The 16,986-nt window shown below is 41.2% G+C and overlaps 1 protein-coding gene across 3 annotated transcripts; it reads right to left on the bottom strand.

The window, feature by feature from the left end:
- Positions 1-621: 621 nt before the first annotated feature.
- agfg2 (ArfGAP with FG repeats 2) lies at positions 622-15,735 on the bottom strand. 3 transcript variants are annotated; one of them, XM_015014581.1, is made up of 14 exons: positions 15,374-15,734; positions 14,024-14,117; positions 11,632-11,747; positions 10,313-10,457; positions 9,844-9,964; positions 9,645-9,749; positions 8,462-8,494; positions 5,754-6,008; positions 3,829-3,901; positions 3,678-3,721; positions 3,379-3,471; positions 2,706-2,825; positions 1,831-1,901; positions 622-1,725 (listed from the first exon to the last, which is right to left on the bottom strand). In XM_015014581.1, exons 1-14 carry the CDS (start codon positions 15,538-15,540, stop codon positions 1,678-1,680), a joined length of 1,485 nt encoding a protein of 494 aa, XP_014870067.1. In that variant the 5' UTR covers positions 15,541-15,734; the 3' UTR covers positions 622-1,677. The 3 variants fall into 3 exon arrangements, with proteins under 3 accessions (XP_014870067.1, XP_014870069.1, XP_014870068.1); XM_015014583.1 differs by lacking the exon at positions 15,374-15,734 and adding an exon at positions 15,041-15,338; XM_015014582.1 differs by lacking the exon at positions 8,462-8,494 and having other exon boundaries at positions 15,374-15,735.
- Positions 15,736-16,986: the final 1,251 nt, after the last annotated feature.

The raw sequence follows: 16,986 nt of genomic DNA, 5'->3' as shown, positions 1-16,986 counted from the left end.
AAATCAAGGGTCAACTTTAGAAATCTTTTGGAGCTGTGTTATTTCTATTCTTCATTTGGACGACGTTGCTGTATTAAATTGAAAAATCAGACATTTGACTGTTTTCTCTATTTAAAATCGTGTCTACGCTCAGTGGAATCTCCAGTCCTTTGTTTTTATTAAATATAAAAAGAATAAAGGAAAAGCGCATTAAAATCTTTTAGATTTAAATGAATATTTTAAAACAACCAAAACGGAACCATCTTCGTGCTGCAGTATGCATGCTGTTATGCAATATGCATCCCAAAGTAACCTTGTGCAGGAGGGCAAACATAAAATAACAGTCTACCGCCCCCTGCTGTTTAGCAAAGTTACTGCCATGGGGGGCGACTACTTTTTAATTTCACAATGATTGTTGTGGACTTTCTTAGCTCAATGTTTCAGTTCCCAGTCGTGTTTCACTGTAATGTCAGCTGCGTGAACGTAAAAACAAAACTTTATTATAATAACCCTAAAACGGTCGTTTCTGCCACCAGAAATGAACGGACGGATTTTCAGACTTCGAGTCATTCTGAAGTGGTGAAGGTGTTTCCATCATGTGTGAATAAAAACAGTCAAAGACACACAGAAAAAGCCTCACTATATTAAGAAGTTGATTTTATGAACATGAATACGTGTCGTTACAAAGAGGTTAATACATGAAACTCTTACTTTTTTGTTCTTTTTGGCAAAATAAAAGAAATAACCTTTACCTCAATTAAAAGAAACAAGAAAGCATTTTGGTCCAGTAAAATGAAGCTGTGAACTTTTTATACATATTTTATGTCTCTTATCGTTTTGGGATTTTTTTTGTTTGTTTTCTGAAATTTGCTTTTACATTCAGTAGCATCTCCTTTTAGCCCTATAAGCGCATGCAGCCTGAGAGTGAAAAACACTGATAATCACTGATCGATAATTTGACCAGGAATTAAAAAAAAAAAAGTGAGAAATGCAAACATGTTCCATACACACACACGCACACACATACGTTCGTCTTTCTTGAGACGCTAATTCACGTGCATCACGAGGTTGTTAAGGCTGTTCAAAATTATTTGCAGGGCATGTGTGATGACAAGTCAAAGTCTCTGTCCCACCAGCTAAGATTCAAAGATTTTAAAGCAGAGGACGTTCTTACCGGTGGGCTGTTTTTGCAGGGGTGTGTTTCTTTTATATATATATATATATATATATATTTTTGCACTTATAAGCAGGAGATGAAAGCATGATAGCAGCAGCAGCAACATGTGTGTGTGTGTGGTATAATTTGTGGGTAAAATTAAAGAGGCATTGTTCACTCGTGACTCCCACAGAGCCCTGAGGTGGCATCTACTGTCACAGAAAAACACCCTGACACACACACACACACACACACACACACACACACACACACACACACACACACACACATACAGTTTCATTGTTACATTCACACCCTCTTCTGTTATTTTTCTTTCCTCCACAAACACGTAAACACAGACACAGAGGAGAGAAGGAGGCAGGGAGGGCGGGATGGAGGAGGGTCCGACCCTCCCCGACCGGGTGGAAATACTCCAGAGGCTTTGAAATGGCAGCAGCTCCTCAAGTTCACTCCTCCCTCGGTTCCCAGCGAAGTGAGGAGAGGCGTGGGATGAGGAGATGGAGGGGAGGCGGGGGGAGGGGTCAGATGAAGGGATTTTTCGATGTCCCCCGACTGGGGTAGACATTCCCCTGCAGAACGAGAGAGAGAGAGGCTGGAGTGAGAAACAGCAGCAAGAACGCCGCCTAGATGGAGCAAGCCGGATTCCCCACCGGCTCTCCGGGCAGCGAACTCACCGTGAACGGGTTCACAGACATGGGCCGAGGGACTTTGGGCTGAGAGTCAGGCTCGGGGAACGAGGCGAAACCTGCAGCAGGAGACAGAAACATGACGGGTGAAACGGGACCCAAACAGGAGCTGCAACCAGACACTGGAAAAACGCAAAACAATGCAGCTCCAACTTAAAAAAAAAAAAATCTGTTAGTCACAAGAAATTAAATGAAGTGGATCGAACTCACTTGATTTATGTTTGTTTACCTTTACAACTTAATAAACTTAATAAATTAAACTCAATTTGACCAATTAACATATCTTTCTTTTTTTTTTTAAAGGTTTGAGCTGATTTTTTTTTCCAGTGCACTGGCTGCGTCTGTGGGTGTTCCTGACCTGCTGACCTCTGGGGACCGGTCGGTGAATGACGGAATACTGAGTGGACTGTATTCTGGTCTGGTCTGCAGTAGAAACCACAGACTCATGTTTTTATTGTGGTTTTATGAGACAAACAAGTCCATTTTTATTTTTTCTTATTGTTTTTTACTTATGTTTTAGGCAATGCCTCTCATTCCCCTAATGGAAAAAACTTGAATGAAAACAACTTTAAATCCGTCAAGAGTATGAATAATTTTGAGCTGGATAAAAATACAATATTATTGTATAACTAATGAGCTCACTGTGTTTTTCTTCTCTTCATTATTCACTATATTGAGGAAATACATTGTTTCCTCCTCAGCTTTGAGCCATTCAAGTTAACAAAAACATATTTTAAGACCTTTTCTCTGCAAAGTTTGTGTTTTTATAACAAAACAACACTACTTCCCTGATTAAAAGTTCTACTTCATGGTCCTCTCGGCACATTAAGACGCGATGCTACAGCAAATAAAGCAAATCTCACCGTTGGTTTCTTGATTGGCGACTGACTCGTGGTGAAATGCATTCTGGGTGGCAGGAGCCGGGAAGGAAGCAGACGGAGGGAAAACGGAGGTGGGCGAAGTGACAAACGCCCCGGAGTCGCCTGGTGGGAAGAAATCAGAGGGAGAAGACGTCGTTGCTCAGGTGAAGAGGAGACGGCACAGAGCTGCTTTCACTTTTCATTTCTACGTCGAACAAAGAAGCAGGAGAAGCGTCGAGACGCCAAAGCGACGCCTTACTGGGTTACTGGTGCTGACAACGTAGACGTGTGTCGCTATTCTGTCTTGTTTTATTACAACATTTTAATAAAAACTTAAAAATCTGATTATGGGTGGATGACAAAGAAGAAAAATGTGGATCTTAATTGCTTCACAGTCAGAGCAGCACTACTTCAACATATTTTCACGTATACTTCATAATAAAGACTAAGTACAGCGTAGAAAAAAATTCCTAAAAGTAAATTTTTTCCAAAAAGTTCATGTGAGTAAATGTGACTAGTTGCAGCCCAACTCTGCCTGCAGTAGAGTGACGTTTTAAAGCAGCACTCGTTTGCCTCCAGGCAGCCAGACTCTGAACTCTGAATGCTTTCTTGCTGACAAAACGTGAAGAGAAAAAAAAAAAAAAGTCTTAAAGCTCCTGCAGAGCATGAGGCTTACCTCCTGAGGCGCTGCTGAAGGGGTTACTGGGGGAGAGGGCAACAGGCTGCTGGGAAGCCGACCCGGCGCTGGAGCTGAATGGGTTTGGGAAATCTGAGACACACAAGGCGCAACGGGGAGAGGGGGGGGGAGATAATTCACCATGCGTCGGGTTAACAGGGCAAATTCCTGCCTATTCAGATTGACTCTAAGTCTGAGCGTGATGAGTGGTGGTGTTGGACGGCTCCTTTAGGATGAAAGGGGCTGAATGTAAAATGCAGCGCGGGGCTGGATCGATGTGGCCTGTGCTCTGTACTCACTTCCAAAACTTTGGGAGCTGGATACAGCATCGACTCCGGGGGAGCTGGGGCGCGGAAGAGCAAAAGAAGATAATTTTTTTTTTAAAAAAAAACCTCGTGAATCGATCCAAGCCCGACCGCGTTGAAATAAAAGCTGCTTTTCTCTTCATACCTGGCAGGAGTGGAGCTGGACGAGAGCCTGCTGCCAAAGATAGCGCTGTACTGCGGAGGGCCACTAGGTGGAGCTGCAAGCAAGCATTTCACAGGGACAAAAAAAAAAAAAAAACCATCAGGATATGACCTCAGGCCTGTTATTAACCCTGTTTTAAAAGATCAAGTACTACCATTACCTTAAAACGTGAGTAAAAGTCTGATAAAGGGCTCAAACTGTTGTGCTGCAGTGTGTAAGTCAATGGGAGGAAAACAAGAATTAATCAAATAAAATAAAAAATAAAAACATTTCCGAGTTTGGCTTGATATGGATCAAAGAGCGCTGAAGCAGAAAATCAATAAAGAGCTCTTCCTGCCAGACAGAGAAGACTGAGATGAAGCTGGAAAACAACAACAACAGCAGCAGCAGCAGCAGCAGCAGCAAGGCTTCTTGCGGAAAGCCCCAGGGCTCCACACACGCGTTACGTCCATTAAAGCAGCCAGCTTGGTATTTAGACAAACACGGCCGGTCGCTTTAAAACCAGTCAACGGGGTCCTTTGAACCCGACTGTGCAGAATCTGGAGTAAATACAATGAGCATAATTCAGCTGCTACGAGTCTTGGCATTTGGAGAGTAACGGTGTTACGCAACTAAGCTGAGCTGGCCATCAAAATCTGGATCACACGCACTCCTTACACAGCCTCTGTGCAAGAGTCGGAGTCAAAACCCAGAATATTACTACAGCCATAGTACCGGGGGGAAGAAGTGCTTTCCCATTTTTTTTTTTTTTTTACTTCTTTTATTTTTAAATTCTTCTCCCCATTCGTAGATATTCCTGTCACAACAAACACTAAATAAATTAAATCGCATAATCAAGTAAAAGAAACTGTAATTTTCATTTGCTTGATTTATTGTTTTTCTTTTTTCACCAAAAACTGGGTGCTTTGGTCTCAACTATCCCTTTCTTTTTCTTTTTCTTTTTTTAAGATAATCTTAATAATTTCTTCATAATTAATTTTTTATTGTTTCTGTTCTTTGAGAATGTGTTCTTGCATTTTTTTTTTTTTTGCCATTATTCCTATTATATTACTTGAAAATATTCTCGAAACAACAATCACAGTAAGTTCTGGGACAATTTATCATCCAGCAAAATTTCTGACAGGCCTATTGGTAGAAACACAAAGACACAAATCAATTCAGAAAGGAAAATAGGCAGAGCAAAAGATAAACGTTACATGTTGTCTCCATCTCACGTTTTTCTCCTTTTAAAAAAGTAGATAATTTGCAGTCGATTTAGCAGCATTTTCATACTTTAGGTAGCTCTTCATTGACTTCAAATAAAATTGGATGTAGATTAACAGCAAATGTTTTTTTTTTCTTACTCATTCTGATTCAGAAAACTTTATTGATCCCAAAGGGCAGTTAAATTAAACAACCATGGCCGCCTCATTCCATTCCTACCAGTCAGTTCACACTGTACCGTCCATCTTTCTTTTCTTCCCTGATGCCAGAAGAACATTCCACAGATTTCCATCTGTTCCTTTAAGTCGTGGAGGTTTGTATCCTAGATACATTATCTTAAAATCGTCAGGAAGGGAGTTTTGAAAGTGAGTTGATTTACTTTATTAACATCTTTCCAGTCATCCAGAACCTTCAGCCAACCCCCGAAAAATGTTTTGATTTCCCACACAGACTTGAATGTTGGACTTTTACTAAAAATTCAAGAGTGTACAAGAAATCCTGCCAAGATAAAAGATTTATATTTGTCCTCAAATGAGCCAGAATCCTTAGCATTCCTTTAATGAAGTGGCTCCCCAGGCTGTTCGAGGGTCACGCAAAATGCTTCTTCGGACTTTGACCTCTTCATCAAAGTTTAACTACGGTCTGTTTCTGTTTGTTTGGGCTTTCGAAACATTGCAAAGCAGCGAGTGACAAACATTAGATACCTGCAGCTGAAGATGTTTCAGAAAAGACACTGTCCAGCTGCGACACGGCAGCGTACTTGTCCCGGTTGCTGGACGCGCTGACCGGCGGTGTCGTCTGGCTGACGCCGACCGGCTGCTGCTGCTGCTGCTGCGGCTGGGACAGAGACTGTGGGATGGACTGCTGCTGAGGATGGTTCAGACCTCCGAAATCCACACTCAGAGATTTTGGGAAGGCCCTGAAGGGCCCTGTGACTCCTGAGACTGACACTGTACGACCTGAGGGAGAGAAAACAACAGCTAATGACGATGAACTACGACCTTTGGAGCTCTAAAAACCTCCTGTGTGGACTGTGGTAATATTTCAAAACTAGACACCAAACATGACGTCTACGTGTTACATTAGCAACACGTACACAGTCAAACACGTACACAGTCTATAAAAATATAGATTTCATGAATTTCATGAATTGTCAGAAAATATAAGTACACCCCTGCAGCTTTAATTGGACTTAAGAACTAAATTAATTGATGATCAAACAAGTATGACCCGCAGGAGTTGGACACGCTTCCTGATCTGTTGTGAACAGGTGTGGTTCAACACAATGCCAGAATGGAAAAAGAAAACAGCATCGTGACCTCGGTTTGCAAAGTTTTGTCTCAATTAGCCACAAGATTTCTGATGATTGTGCTTTGAGCAGGTCGGAACAAAGTTCAATTGAGATGTAGAGAAATTAATATCTGCAAAAGCTAAGGAAGCATGGGGTGTACTTAGTTTTTCCACACCTTTTTTTTTTTTTTCATTTTTGTCTGTATTTGGAAGTTGGGTTTTAAAAACTGCTTAGGAACTGTGCTATTTTCATACAGTAGGACTAAATTGCAATGCGTTGTTTTGACTCTTTCCGCTGCAGTTTTTTTTTCTGAATTAATTTATCTTTTTAAACCCTGCGGCTTTCTTTATGATATCTTTCTTTTAACTCATGCGCTCTCGGCTCGCTAAACGTCAAGCAGAGAAAAACAATCTCACGCCAAGCTGACATTTTCATGTTGTGAAGATAATCGGTGACAGCGTTAGCTTTGTGCACGAGGAATGCGAAATAAAACAGATATCAGTTTTAAGCTTTAAACTTTAAAAAAGAAAAAAAAGCACAGCAGAAAGGGCGACAAGATCTTTAAAAGCAACAGTTAGATCCTAAGAATAGCCTCCATGTAGTTAGCAACAGCTAGCCGCTAAGCATGCTGGGTATCAGCTTCTGCTAGCATGGAGACGAAAAGGTGAATCCATCTTCCTCCCCCTGTCAGCTGACGAGCCGGAGACAGAGTCCAGACTTGACCCGATTCAGATAATCCACTGATTCCAGACACGCATCACCCGTGCCCCGTGTTTCTGGGCTCCGATGTCATCTGCGAAGCGTGTTTGTGAGGCGTCGGCTAGGCCCTATCTCTGCAGGCATACTCTGGGACTTCTAAGAATACTTGTTTGGAATGGGATTACTGCTGCCTGCGCCCCACATAGTTTTCGAGAGCTTCAGCGGCAGCGTGGTGCGAAATATCAGCGGCCTTGTGCTGACGAAGGCCGCAGCAGCGGGAGGCGCGGCCCAAAAATAGCCCTGCTTTAAGCTCACTCTGTTCCCTCTGAGTAAATGTGTCTCCTTGACCCTCCCAGACCTGAGCTTTGAAGTGGCAAACCTGACTGATGAAGAAAATGACTGACCCCAATTTCAGTAGGTGATGCCTGACTGCAGTGATTTAGATGGTGAAAGTAGTGAGGAGATTTTGCTCGTCTGCTGTGACATACAGCGCCTTTTTAAGCGCATTTATAGCACTGGAGCCTTTTTGAAATTTGTTAATACAACAAACTGCAACACAAAATTTAATGGGGAAAAAAAATCAACACAAGGTGAATAATTATGAAGTAAAATAGTACACAGTTTTCAAATGTATCTCACAAAACAACCTGAAAAGTGTGGCATGCGTTTGTATTCTACGACGGCGTATTAGTGCCATTGTAGATAAAAGGAAAAGGAGGAAAATTTCACCCAAAAACAAGTACATTTCTTTGCTCCAAAAGTTTAAAAATTGCAAGATAAAACTCAGTAATTTTTAGATGAATCTTTGAAATTACCTGGAAAAAAAATTTAAATTTTTGAGCTCCAAAAGTGAAATACTTATGAGAACAAAATACTAAAATGATAGAAATTTGGATTTTTTTCCCTAGAAAATATTCAACATTTAAAGCTCAGAAATTTCCACATTTTTTTTCTAGAAAATTTTGTAAGATTAGTGTTTTGTAGTGGAAAGTTACTCCTCTTTTGATCTGTCTACAGTGACCCTGGTATGCAGCTGTAGTATTTCGCCCCCGTTACACTGATGTGCCAAAATAAAATCACTTGGATCCAATTTGCAGCCCTAATTGCAGAAAAAGATTATTTAGTGGAGTCTTGGAGTCTGAATACAAACTCCAGTATTTTCAATCACAATAGATTTTGAAAACCATGTCATTTTCCTTCTACTTCCCAATTAACCACAACTTTGTGATGGCCAATTACAAAAAAATACATTGAAGTTTGTAATGGAAAAAAAAATTGCGGTTTGTTGTAAATTTACATGCACGTAAGGCGCGGCCAGCACTGACACATCCACAGATAAGGCATCTATTATGAATGATACACAGAGGAAGTACTTATCGATTCCAGCCACTCAGCACAAACTCGAAAAGCAATGAGTCTTACCTAAAGTGAAGTGGTTTTTGAACGAGCTACTGGCTACAAGGTTGAAGGAAAGAGCAGAGAAACATCAGATAGACACAGAGAGAGAGAGAGAGAAGAAAAAGGAAAATGTCACTCATGTCAGATCACCCCATCTTTCCTGCTGCTTCCTGTCGACAGCTGAGCAGCCTGCTTGGTTTTAAGATTCATGAAAAGCAAACCCAATGTGGCAGCACATGATGACACGACAAAAATCAGAGAGAATACACAAGGATGATCCTGAGAAACAGCGTGGCGCCGACATTATAGCTGTGTTCAAAATGTTCACTCATTTGCTATGTTACGTTAAGCAGCCGTTTTTGCATTTTTAACAATACTCCGTCCTGAAAAGCCCCCACAGCTTGAAATGTTTGACATGTTTACAGTTTAGGCTGAAGATCAGAGATCTGGTTTTGGAACGCACTTAAAAAAAATCTCAAAAATCTTCTGGCTCTGGATGAGCTGCCTAACAAGTGCCACTGCATGTAAATGTAAGGCTCATCGATGCTTGTTCCAGTTTCCAAACGCGAGCAACATTGGTGTTAACATTAGCACTAGCTAACAGGCTAATGCTGGCATAAACGTTTTGGTAATTTAAAGAGGTATAGTCTCTAGATATATTTATATTTCCAAAAGTATACTATTTAGAGATAATATACTTATTTATGTTTCAGAAACTATATTAGTTAAAGACAATGCACTTATTTTAGTATCTGAAAGGAGGCAACACTTAATATTAGCATACGATTACAGGGATAACAGTAGAGTTGGCAGTTTTATACGAATGGCCCTGCTGAAGTACAGCTCTAAATTGCATAAAAACCTATTGTTAAAACGCACAGGAGTTTGTGGTTTTAATGTGACAAATTGTGAAAAAGCTGAAGATAAATTACTACTTTTATAAGGGACTGCACAATGTCTGAATGGACATTTCAAGCACTGCTTGTCTACATTTACACATTTCAATCACAAAGAAGAAAAAACCCCACTTCACAAATATTTTATATATTTAAACACCGATGTAGGGGAGACGATCTCAGTTGTGACTAAAACAATAAAGGTGAATAGTTTTTTCTAATAGCATGAGGTGTTCTTCACTTTCAAAGCCTGAACAAACTGCTTTGCATTGATCTATGTTTTTCTAAAGTAGAGGGAGTCCAAAGCCCACCTGAGGGTCTTGGGAGGGCGGGGAACGATGGGCCGTGGCTCTGACCTCCCAGTGCTGACGACAGGGATCCCGGTCGCTGTCTTTCTATGCCACACAGCGTGGAGTCTGGATCACAAGAAAAAACAAAAACACGTGATAAAGCCTAATACCACAAACAAGAAAGAAAAGAATTCCTCCCACGGAGGATCCAACCTCTGACCTTTCAGAGGGGGATCTCGAAAGCTCTGCGAGCGCGAAGGCCTGGCCGTGAACGCGTCGGTCCGCATGTCAGCGGGCGAGATGGTGGGAGCGCGATCCCATGATGGCAGCTGCGACTGAGACTGGTGGAAAAGAGATAAATAGAAAGGGGAGTTAAAAATGGAAAAGGCAGACGGGGTGAGTCTGTTTCATCGTTTCTCAATAATTCATAAGTGGAGCCTTTGATGTGGAGGCTACCTGGCCCTCCGACTGCCCAACCTATCAGCCTCTCTGCTGCAGCACTGAAGTGAATTCAGGTCATCTCTTCACCTGCTGTTCCCTTTTTCTTTCCGGCTCTCTCTCTGAATATCCTGCCTCCTTTCATTTCCTCTTTTTCATGCAGTTTTTACTTCTGCTCTCACTTTATTTCCCTTCTTTTATTGATTCTCCATTAGCGTCTCCATCCACTTAACGTATCTCTTGCTTCTTACCAGTGGCCTCGTAGATCTGGCATTAGGTGGCAAGTTATGGGAGGGGCCCTGGCTCGATAATGGACCATGGGAAGAGGGAACGGCTTGGACGCCGGGACTCCAGGGGCCCTCCACGTCCCTCCGGTTTTTGCTTTTGGAAAAATGCCTGTAAAAATTCAGGGAGAAACATAGTTTGTGCCATTAACCATGCTTATAGCACGCTTTGTTACAGCCTAATATTAAGGGGCTTGTTATGAAAAATTCATATTTTGCACGTTTTTTGTGCTTCCATTTCGGTCTCAACTGCTTCTAAAAACAGACCAAGCGATTAGAAATATACGTTTTTAGGTGTCTGGAAAATTAGATGTTTCAGGAACCCCGTGATTGTTACGTACGGGCACTGCGCCGTTGCCTGGCAACCCGCGCCAAGCCCAGCCTGTTAGCTAGCAACCCGGTTGGTGAGCTGTTTGCGCTGTTCAACGGCTGCTCGAAAAGAAAAAAAGTTTTGTTGTTGATTTCTTATCCAGAGACCACCTTCTGTGTTCTTGCTGGTTGTGCCGAAGACTCTTCTTCTGGTTTTCAAAGATGTAGGGTTATATAATTGCGCAACTGTTTGACGCCATTTTGTGCGAGTGTAGACTTTGAGTTGGGGGGCGTGGCCAGCAGCAGATAATTGGATTTAAAGTGACAAGACGCCCTAAAAACGTCTCATTCTGAAAGGAGCTTAAAACAGGCAGAAATAAAATCTCATTGTCTCTAAGAATTGTTTTGTGCAAAAAACGTAATCAGCATGTTTTGTATTGCTCTATCCTAATATGTTGAAAGAAACATATCAGGTCGCCTTCAAGATTTAGAAAAAAGAATTGGTAAAACAGAAAAAGGATGGAGTGTGCAGCCATGCTACATAGACCTTCTATGCAGGAAATATGGGTGAACTCTGGGGATGTAAACACAGCATGGTTGTCTCCACAGCCATCAAAGCAGTCTCTTTACAGGAAACATTTTTGTGGGAATAATAATCAACTGATATCTTGGATTTAACCAAAACAACAACACAGTGTGTGTGGACTCAACACAGTTTCTCCCATCGATAATGCAGATAGTTAACAGCCAGGCCATCAAAAAGAGCTTTAGCTTCTTGTATGTATTATAGAAGCCATGTTTATTTCCTGTGTCTGAGCCAAATAAAGAAGAGAACATTTGACAGATACTGCCATTTGATCAACAGATAAGGAATGTTTGCTGCTTTAAAAGCATTTTTATTTTATTTTTTTTAAAGAAAATGCATTAATGAAACTACCTATTTTAAGACTGAAACAAGGTATTTTAAAAGTTCTCACCATTTCTTCTTTTCATATTTATCCTGAAGAAACTCTTTGAACTTCTGAGGATCCTTTAAGTCGGGGCAGCCATCGGCCTTCGGATCAAACACGCACAGCCAGGTTCTTCGACCAACCTGAACACACACGCACACGCACAAACACACACGCACAAACACACACGCACACACACATTTTACATGTCAACAACATTAAAAAGAGGGCAGTGTTGATTTGATTTGGCTGAGGAGTAATGGTTGATTTCTAACTGCAGGAGTTTAAAATTAGACCACAATCCCTATTTGTTTCAGACATTTAATGAAAGAGATCTTTCACAAAAATAAGAAGAGATTTTTTTTTTTTTCCCTCAGTGATTCATCTGGTGCAAGAGTCAGAGTGCAGCAAATAAACACTGCCTGTGAGTCATGAGTGGTTAGATCACTGAGAGGATGATGACGGGAGCAATCTTGACCCTCCACACTTCAGCTTCGGTGCACATGAAGCTCGACTTGGAAACACATGCGGATCTGGGTTACCACCAAGCAGATCAGTGCGCAGTCATGCCTGATGTACTTCATCCATCGTCTGCGTCATGTAACCGATCCCCGAGGCTCCCACAGTCACACTGCGGCGCACTCTCCATTCGTTTTCATTACATTCCAGCTGAATGTATGTGGAAAATGATCAACGATAATTATGCAAAATGACCTATTAGAGCGATTGTTGAATAAGCAGCGGATCAGCCGAAGGGTGGTAGTTGTCATAGCGATGTAACTGCAGCTCAACAGACTGAATTTTACAGCTGATAAATATTTGACACTTTTATAATATGATAGCAACAGATCCAAAAGAAAACAGAGAATAAATAATCAGAGATGAGCTGATCAGGCTTTTCCTGGCTGATCTCTGGCCAGCTTACAGATGAATCTCTAAAAATGAAGAACTAAATGACTGAGAATTTGATTCAGTAACTGAGGTTAGCAGTAAACATTTTCCCTACATTTCAGGGCCTAATTAATTTAAAAGTATTCCGAACTTAGAGGTAGTTAAATAAATCAAAACTTTAAGAAATTAGGCAGGTTTTTGTGCCCTTCCGCCTAATCTTACTTTAATAGTGATTCATGCTGGGGAACCAGTGAGCGGCCCAGTGCTGCTGTGGGTGTTAAAAAAAGAAAAGTTGTGTAAGTGTACAGCTTCCTGTCAATCAAACAGAAACTCCCAGATCTGAACGGATGCTCTGCGGTGAACGAGCGCTCCTCTGGGGTCTCACTGCGTGTGTAATGGAGCAGGTCTGTCAACACAACACTATGAGACACCAGAAATGTCTCAGCTCACTCCACCCCGCAGATGTAGGATAACTAACTTAAAATACATTAGTCCTTATCTAACAAGGGCAAAACCACATAAATTAATCTCTCTGAAACATATAGATTACACAAAAAAATACAATAATTGCAGTTCTCAAGGAAAATTCTTATTCACATTTTTTGTTAAGTTCTCAGCTGCAGTTTCCCATTTAAGTTGGTTTTAGATTATTCCTACAATCATTCGCAATCAAAAGAACATGAGGTACTTTTTTTTCCTAGTCCTGGTTGATACGCGTCGTGTTTATAAGGACATTTTTTGTACAACTAAAAACTAAGAATGACACAAAATTATTTGTTTAGAAAACAACACAGTACCAAACTAACACCCTTTAGGCCAGTGAAAACTTTTTACCTTTCATTTGCAATTTATTCCATGCAGCGGCTCAGCGTAGAAAAAAAAAACCTTTTGGAAAAATAAAAAAATAAAATTCTTGACTTCCACAGATTTATTTTCTACAGCATCTATAGTTTTATATTAATTTCCACTATAATTGAAAATAATAATCAGAAAAAAGAGGAGTCTGATTTGCTGTTTGATCTGTAGGATTAAGCTGCTTTTTATTGGGTTTAATGTAAATGTCGACTTTGGATTTTTACAAGACTTTTATGTTTTGAAAAGTGGTAAAAATCCAGTCACCTGCTGAGCAATCAGTGCATTGCCAGTAAAAAATAACCTGTTTTTCCGTCTTAAAAAAACTGTTTGACTGGTTATTGTTTCAACAAATCCAGTAATACAACACATTGCAATTAAAACAAACAAAAAAAACAACATATTTTTAAAAGTAGGGAAAATTTCAGTGGGATAAGACAACAGTTTCTTTTGTGTTTATACAGAACTTATGAGATTAGTTCAACTGATGACCTCATGCAACATTTTATATTCTACATCAAAACTATTTAAAATATAACGTTTTTTTCCAAAACCTCTACTTACTCTCTTTCCTTAATCAAATACCTGGCAACTAAACCAACAACCTACTGGCTCCATCTGGCAACGAAGCAAGAAGCAACTTAATTAGGAGGTGAAAAGACAGAGCATCACTTACCTCATTGCCATGGTTCTGGAGGAATTCCACTTCCTGTTGGGAGAAAGTTGTCATGGAGATGGATTTGACTCTGTGGGGAGGGTTGAGGCCTCTCCTGGGATGTAGAGGAGAGATAGAAAAAGTAACAAAAATATATTCTTACATCAAAGAGACAAACAGTGAGGATTTAAAGTGAGTGTGCATGTCTGAGGCAGCTGATAGGTGCATCTCAATAAATTAGTATGTTGTGGAAAAAGTTTCTTTCTTTCAGTAATTCAATCCAAAACAGTGAAAAGTCAAACTGTTAGTTGATTATTACTCACTGGAGATGACTGCTAAAGTCAAGAAGTGAAGTCAAAAGGTAAGGAAGCTGAATGTTTAGAGAGTGCTGTAGCTGCTGATGGAAAGTTGAGTGGACGGAAAAAGTGTGTCAGAAAAAGGGATGCAAGCAACAAGGCTGACACGAGTAAGGAAAATAGAAATTTGTACCACTGAGCAACTGTGGGTTATATTTAATCTTCCTCTCAAGGCAGTGCACCTTTTTTTTAACCAGACTTTTTCCTTCCACTAAACTTTCCGTTAATATGACTGCAACTAATCGAGCCATGACTTTTCCTTGAATTCAGTAACTGAAACAAATGAACTTTTTTAAACACAATTCACTCAGATGCACCTGTGGATACATAGCAGGTGGTAGGGGACATATTTGACACGTGACTGTGGATTTTTTTGGGGGGGAGGAACAGATTTGTTAGGGGTAAAGGTGTCCGGGTGTGTATGTGTGTGTGCGCGTGAAAAAGAAAGAGACAGAGAGAGAGAAGGGGTGGGGAGCATAAGTTTTCGGTAACCAGAGCCTCCTACTTTCTCCATGCTGGGGGACACAAAGTGGGACACTGCTGTGCAAGATTGCGCAATAACTAACAACCCGCCTTCCTGTGGAGTGCTGGGACTGATCATGCAGAACAAACTCTGATACTACACACACATTCACGCCCACATTTGGAGAGGATCCTGGAAAGAGAGAGGAGTGTATCAAACCTGCGGCATGACGGTATAAAAGCTGGAAAATGACCAACTAGCGGTCTGTCGTTTTATGAAGCTGCTGGGAGGACAGGCAGAGGGAGAGACAGAGGCAGACACTGCGTAAATTAATGTGCGCACACACACACATCACCATCATCATCATCATCATCCAGGGCTGCTGCACCAACACCCGCCTGTTAATGTAGGGAGGGGGGGAAATATAAAATAATACCCTGCTCTGCTCAGTCTGGGCGGTGCACGGTGCAATCTCAGGCCTGGTTAGTTTTACTCCACAGCTCCGTCTGCATCTGTTAGGTCTAGATGTGCAGAAACGGGTCGTTTACTCACAGCATTCCGGAGCACGACGTGCAGACGAAGCTGCCCACCGTGATGTCCGTGTATGTCACCCCGGGCTGGTTGCACTCGAAGCAGTGTTTGTTTACCCCGGACTGGGCCAGCTCTCGGACCTTGCGGGAGCAGATCTCCTGGTTGTCCCGGTGCTTTCGGTTCGACATGGTTGTATCTGGCCGGTGCCTGCAGACACGGGCTGGGAGCGGTACGAAAACACCTCCTGCTCCTCCCCCCTGGAGCCGCTCCGATCACTGCACGGAGCGCCTCACGCCCCGCATTATGGAGAAGGCTTTTCTGCGGCTTCACCCCCGGAGCACGGCTACACACACAGACACACGCATACACGCAGGAGATACGCGTCAAGTTGGACAGAAGAGCCACGAAATCACACCGGAAGTACAGCAGAGTTACTTCAGAATAAAATACGACAACAGGTGGCGCTTTTAAAATTGTGTTCCAATATAAACGCTTTGTGTGTCAAAATGTTTTGCAAATAATTTTTGAATTTAGTAGTGATGTTATCTAAATGGGGAAATTGTTGTGGCCACCTGTCAATCATTCCAGAGGTTTGTCACCGTCTGACCAATCAGCAGTCCGTATTTACCCAGAAGTACACGCCCCCTACTTAGAGCAACATCCGTCAACATTGTCGGGGTTCATCAATGCCGACGTAGTTTGGGCTTTTAAGTATTTGAGGAGGTAGAGGGCAAAATACAATTTATTACATTTCCAAAACCCAAACAGGAGTCTGGACTAATGCAAGAAATGGATGAAGGCCTGCAGCCGACTTCATGTCCAGTTGAATGAAACCGTGATCACTACAACTACCACATGTTCGTCTGAAAGAAGGTAACTGGGAGTAAGCGTCCCATTTTTTCTGTCATAAGGACTCTTATTGATAGTCAGGTCAAAGCTCAATAAGTGAAGGTTGTTATGTTTGATTTTATGTGTGTAAATTAAGATGGTAGCTCTATGAAAGCATGATGCAGCAACTGTGGCATTTACATTTAAGCACCTTTTTATGCTAATGTTTATTTTTCTGAAAATCTGAGGATTTTCATAAGCTGGTATTATTTAAGTTATTTTCACTTTCCACTGAGCACTTTGAAAGTTTTGCACTTATAATTACTCTTATTTATTCTTTATATATATATATATATATATATATATATATATATATATATATATATATATATATATATAATATTTTATTCTTATTTTCATTTACTGTTATCTTTAATTTCAGTATCTTTGCACTTTGATGGCATGTGTACTCTTGCCAGAGCTTTTATTCTTTGTAACGGACTTCAAATGGCAATGCTATACAAATAAAGATATAATTATCTATTACTTTGAAAATCCTGCCGGATGTGAAGTAAGACATTAAATCTGGCCTGTTTCTTGGATTTGCGCTTTGGGGAATGTCCTGTCAAAGACAAACAAGAACCTGTCCAGAGGCCAAGTTTTAGTCCGGAATAAAAAAAAACCCAAGTCTTTTATCTGTAGGGGCGACCAGATTGTTTGCCCCTGCTGTTTGCGCTGCTTGTGTTTGCGCCCTGAGTGCGTCACTTACGCACGCACACATGTTGGACTTGTCACAGCGTGACAGT

Source organism: Poecilia latipinna, unplaced genomic scaffold (genome assembly GCF_001443285.1).
Source record: "Poecilia latipinna isolate Pla-1442-1.1 unplaced genomic scaffold, P_latipinna-1.0 Scaffold1830, whole genome shotgun sequence".
NCBI classification, from domain to species: domain Eukaryota; kingdom Metazoa; phylum Chordata; class Actinopteri; order Cyprinodontiformes; family Poeciliidae; genus Poecilia; species Poecilia latipinna.
This window is presented reverse-complemented; position numbering and strand designations above follow the sequence as displayed.

Excerpts from the sequence above, each read along its gene's own strand:
- agfg2 (XM_015014581.1), bottom strand. The coding sequence starts at position 15,540 with ATGTCGAACCGAAAGCACCGGGACAACCAGGAGATCTGCTCCCGCAAG. Across the intron at positions 11,748-14,023 it reads TCCAGAACCATGGCAATGAG|GTTGGTCGAAGAACCTGGCT; the intron begins GTAAGTGATGCT and ends GTGTGTGTTCAG. Across the intron at positions 3,722-3,828 it reads TCCAGCTCCACTCCTGCCAG|CTCCCCCGGAGTCGATGCTG; the intron begins GTATGAAGAGAA and ends TCCGCGCCCCAG.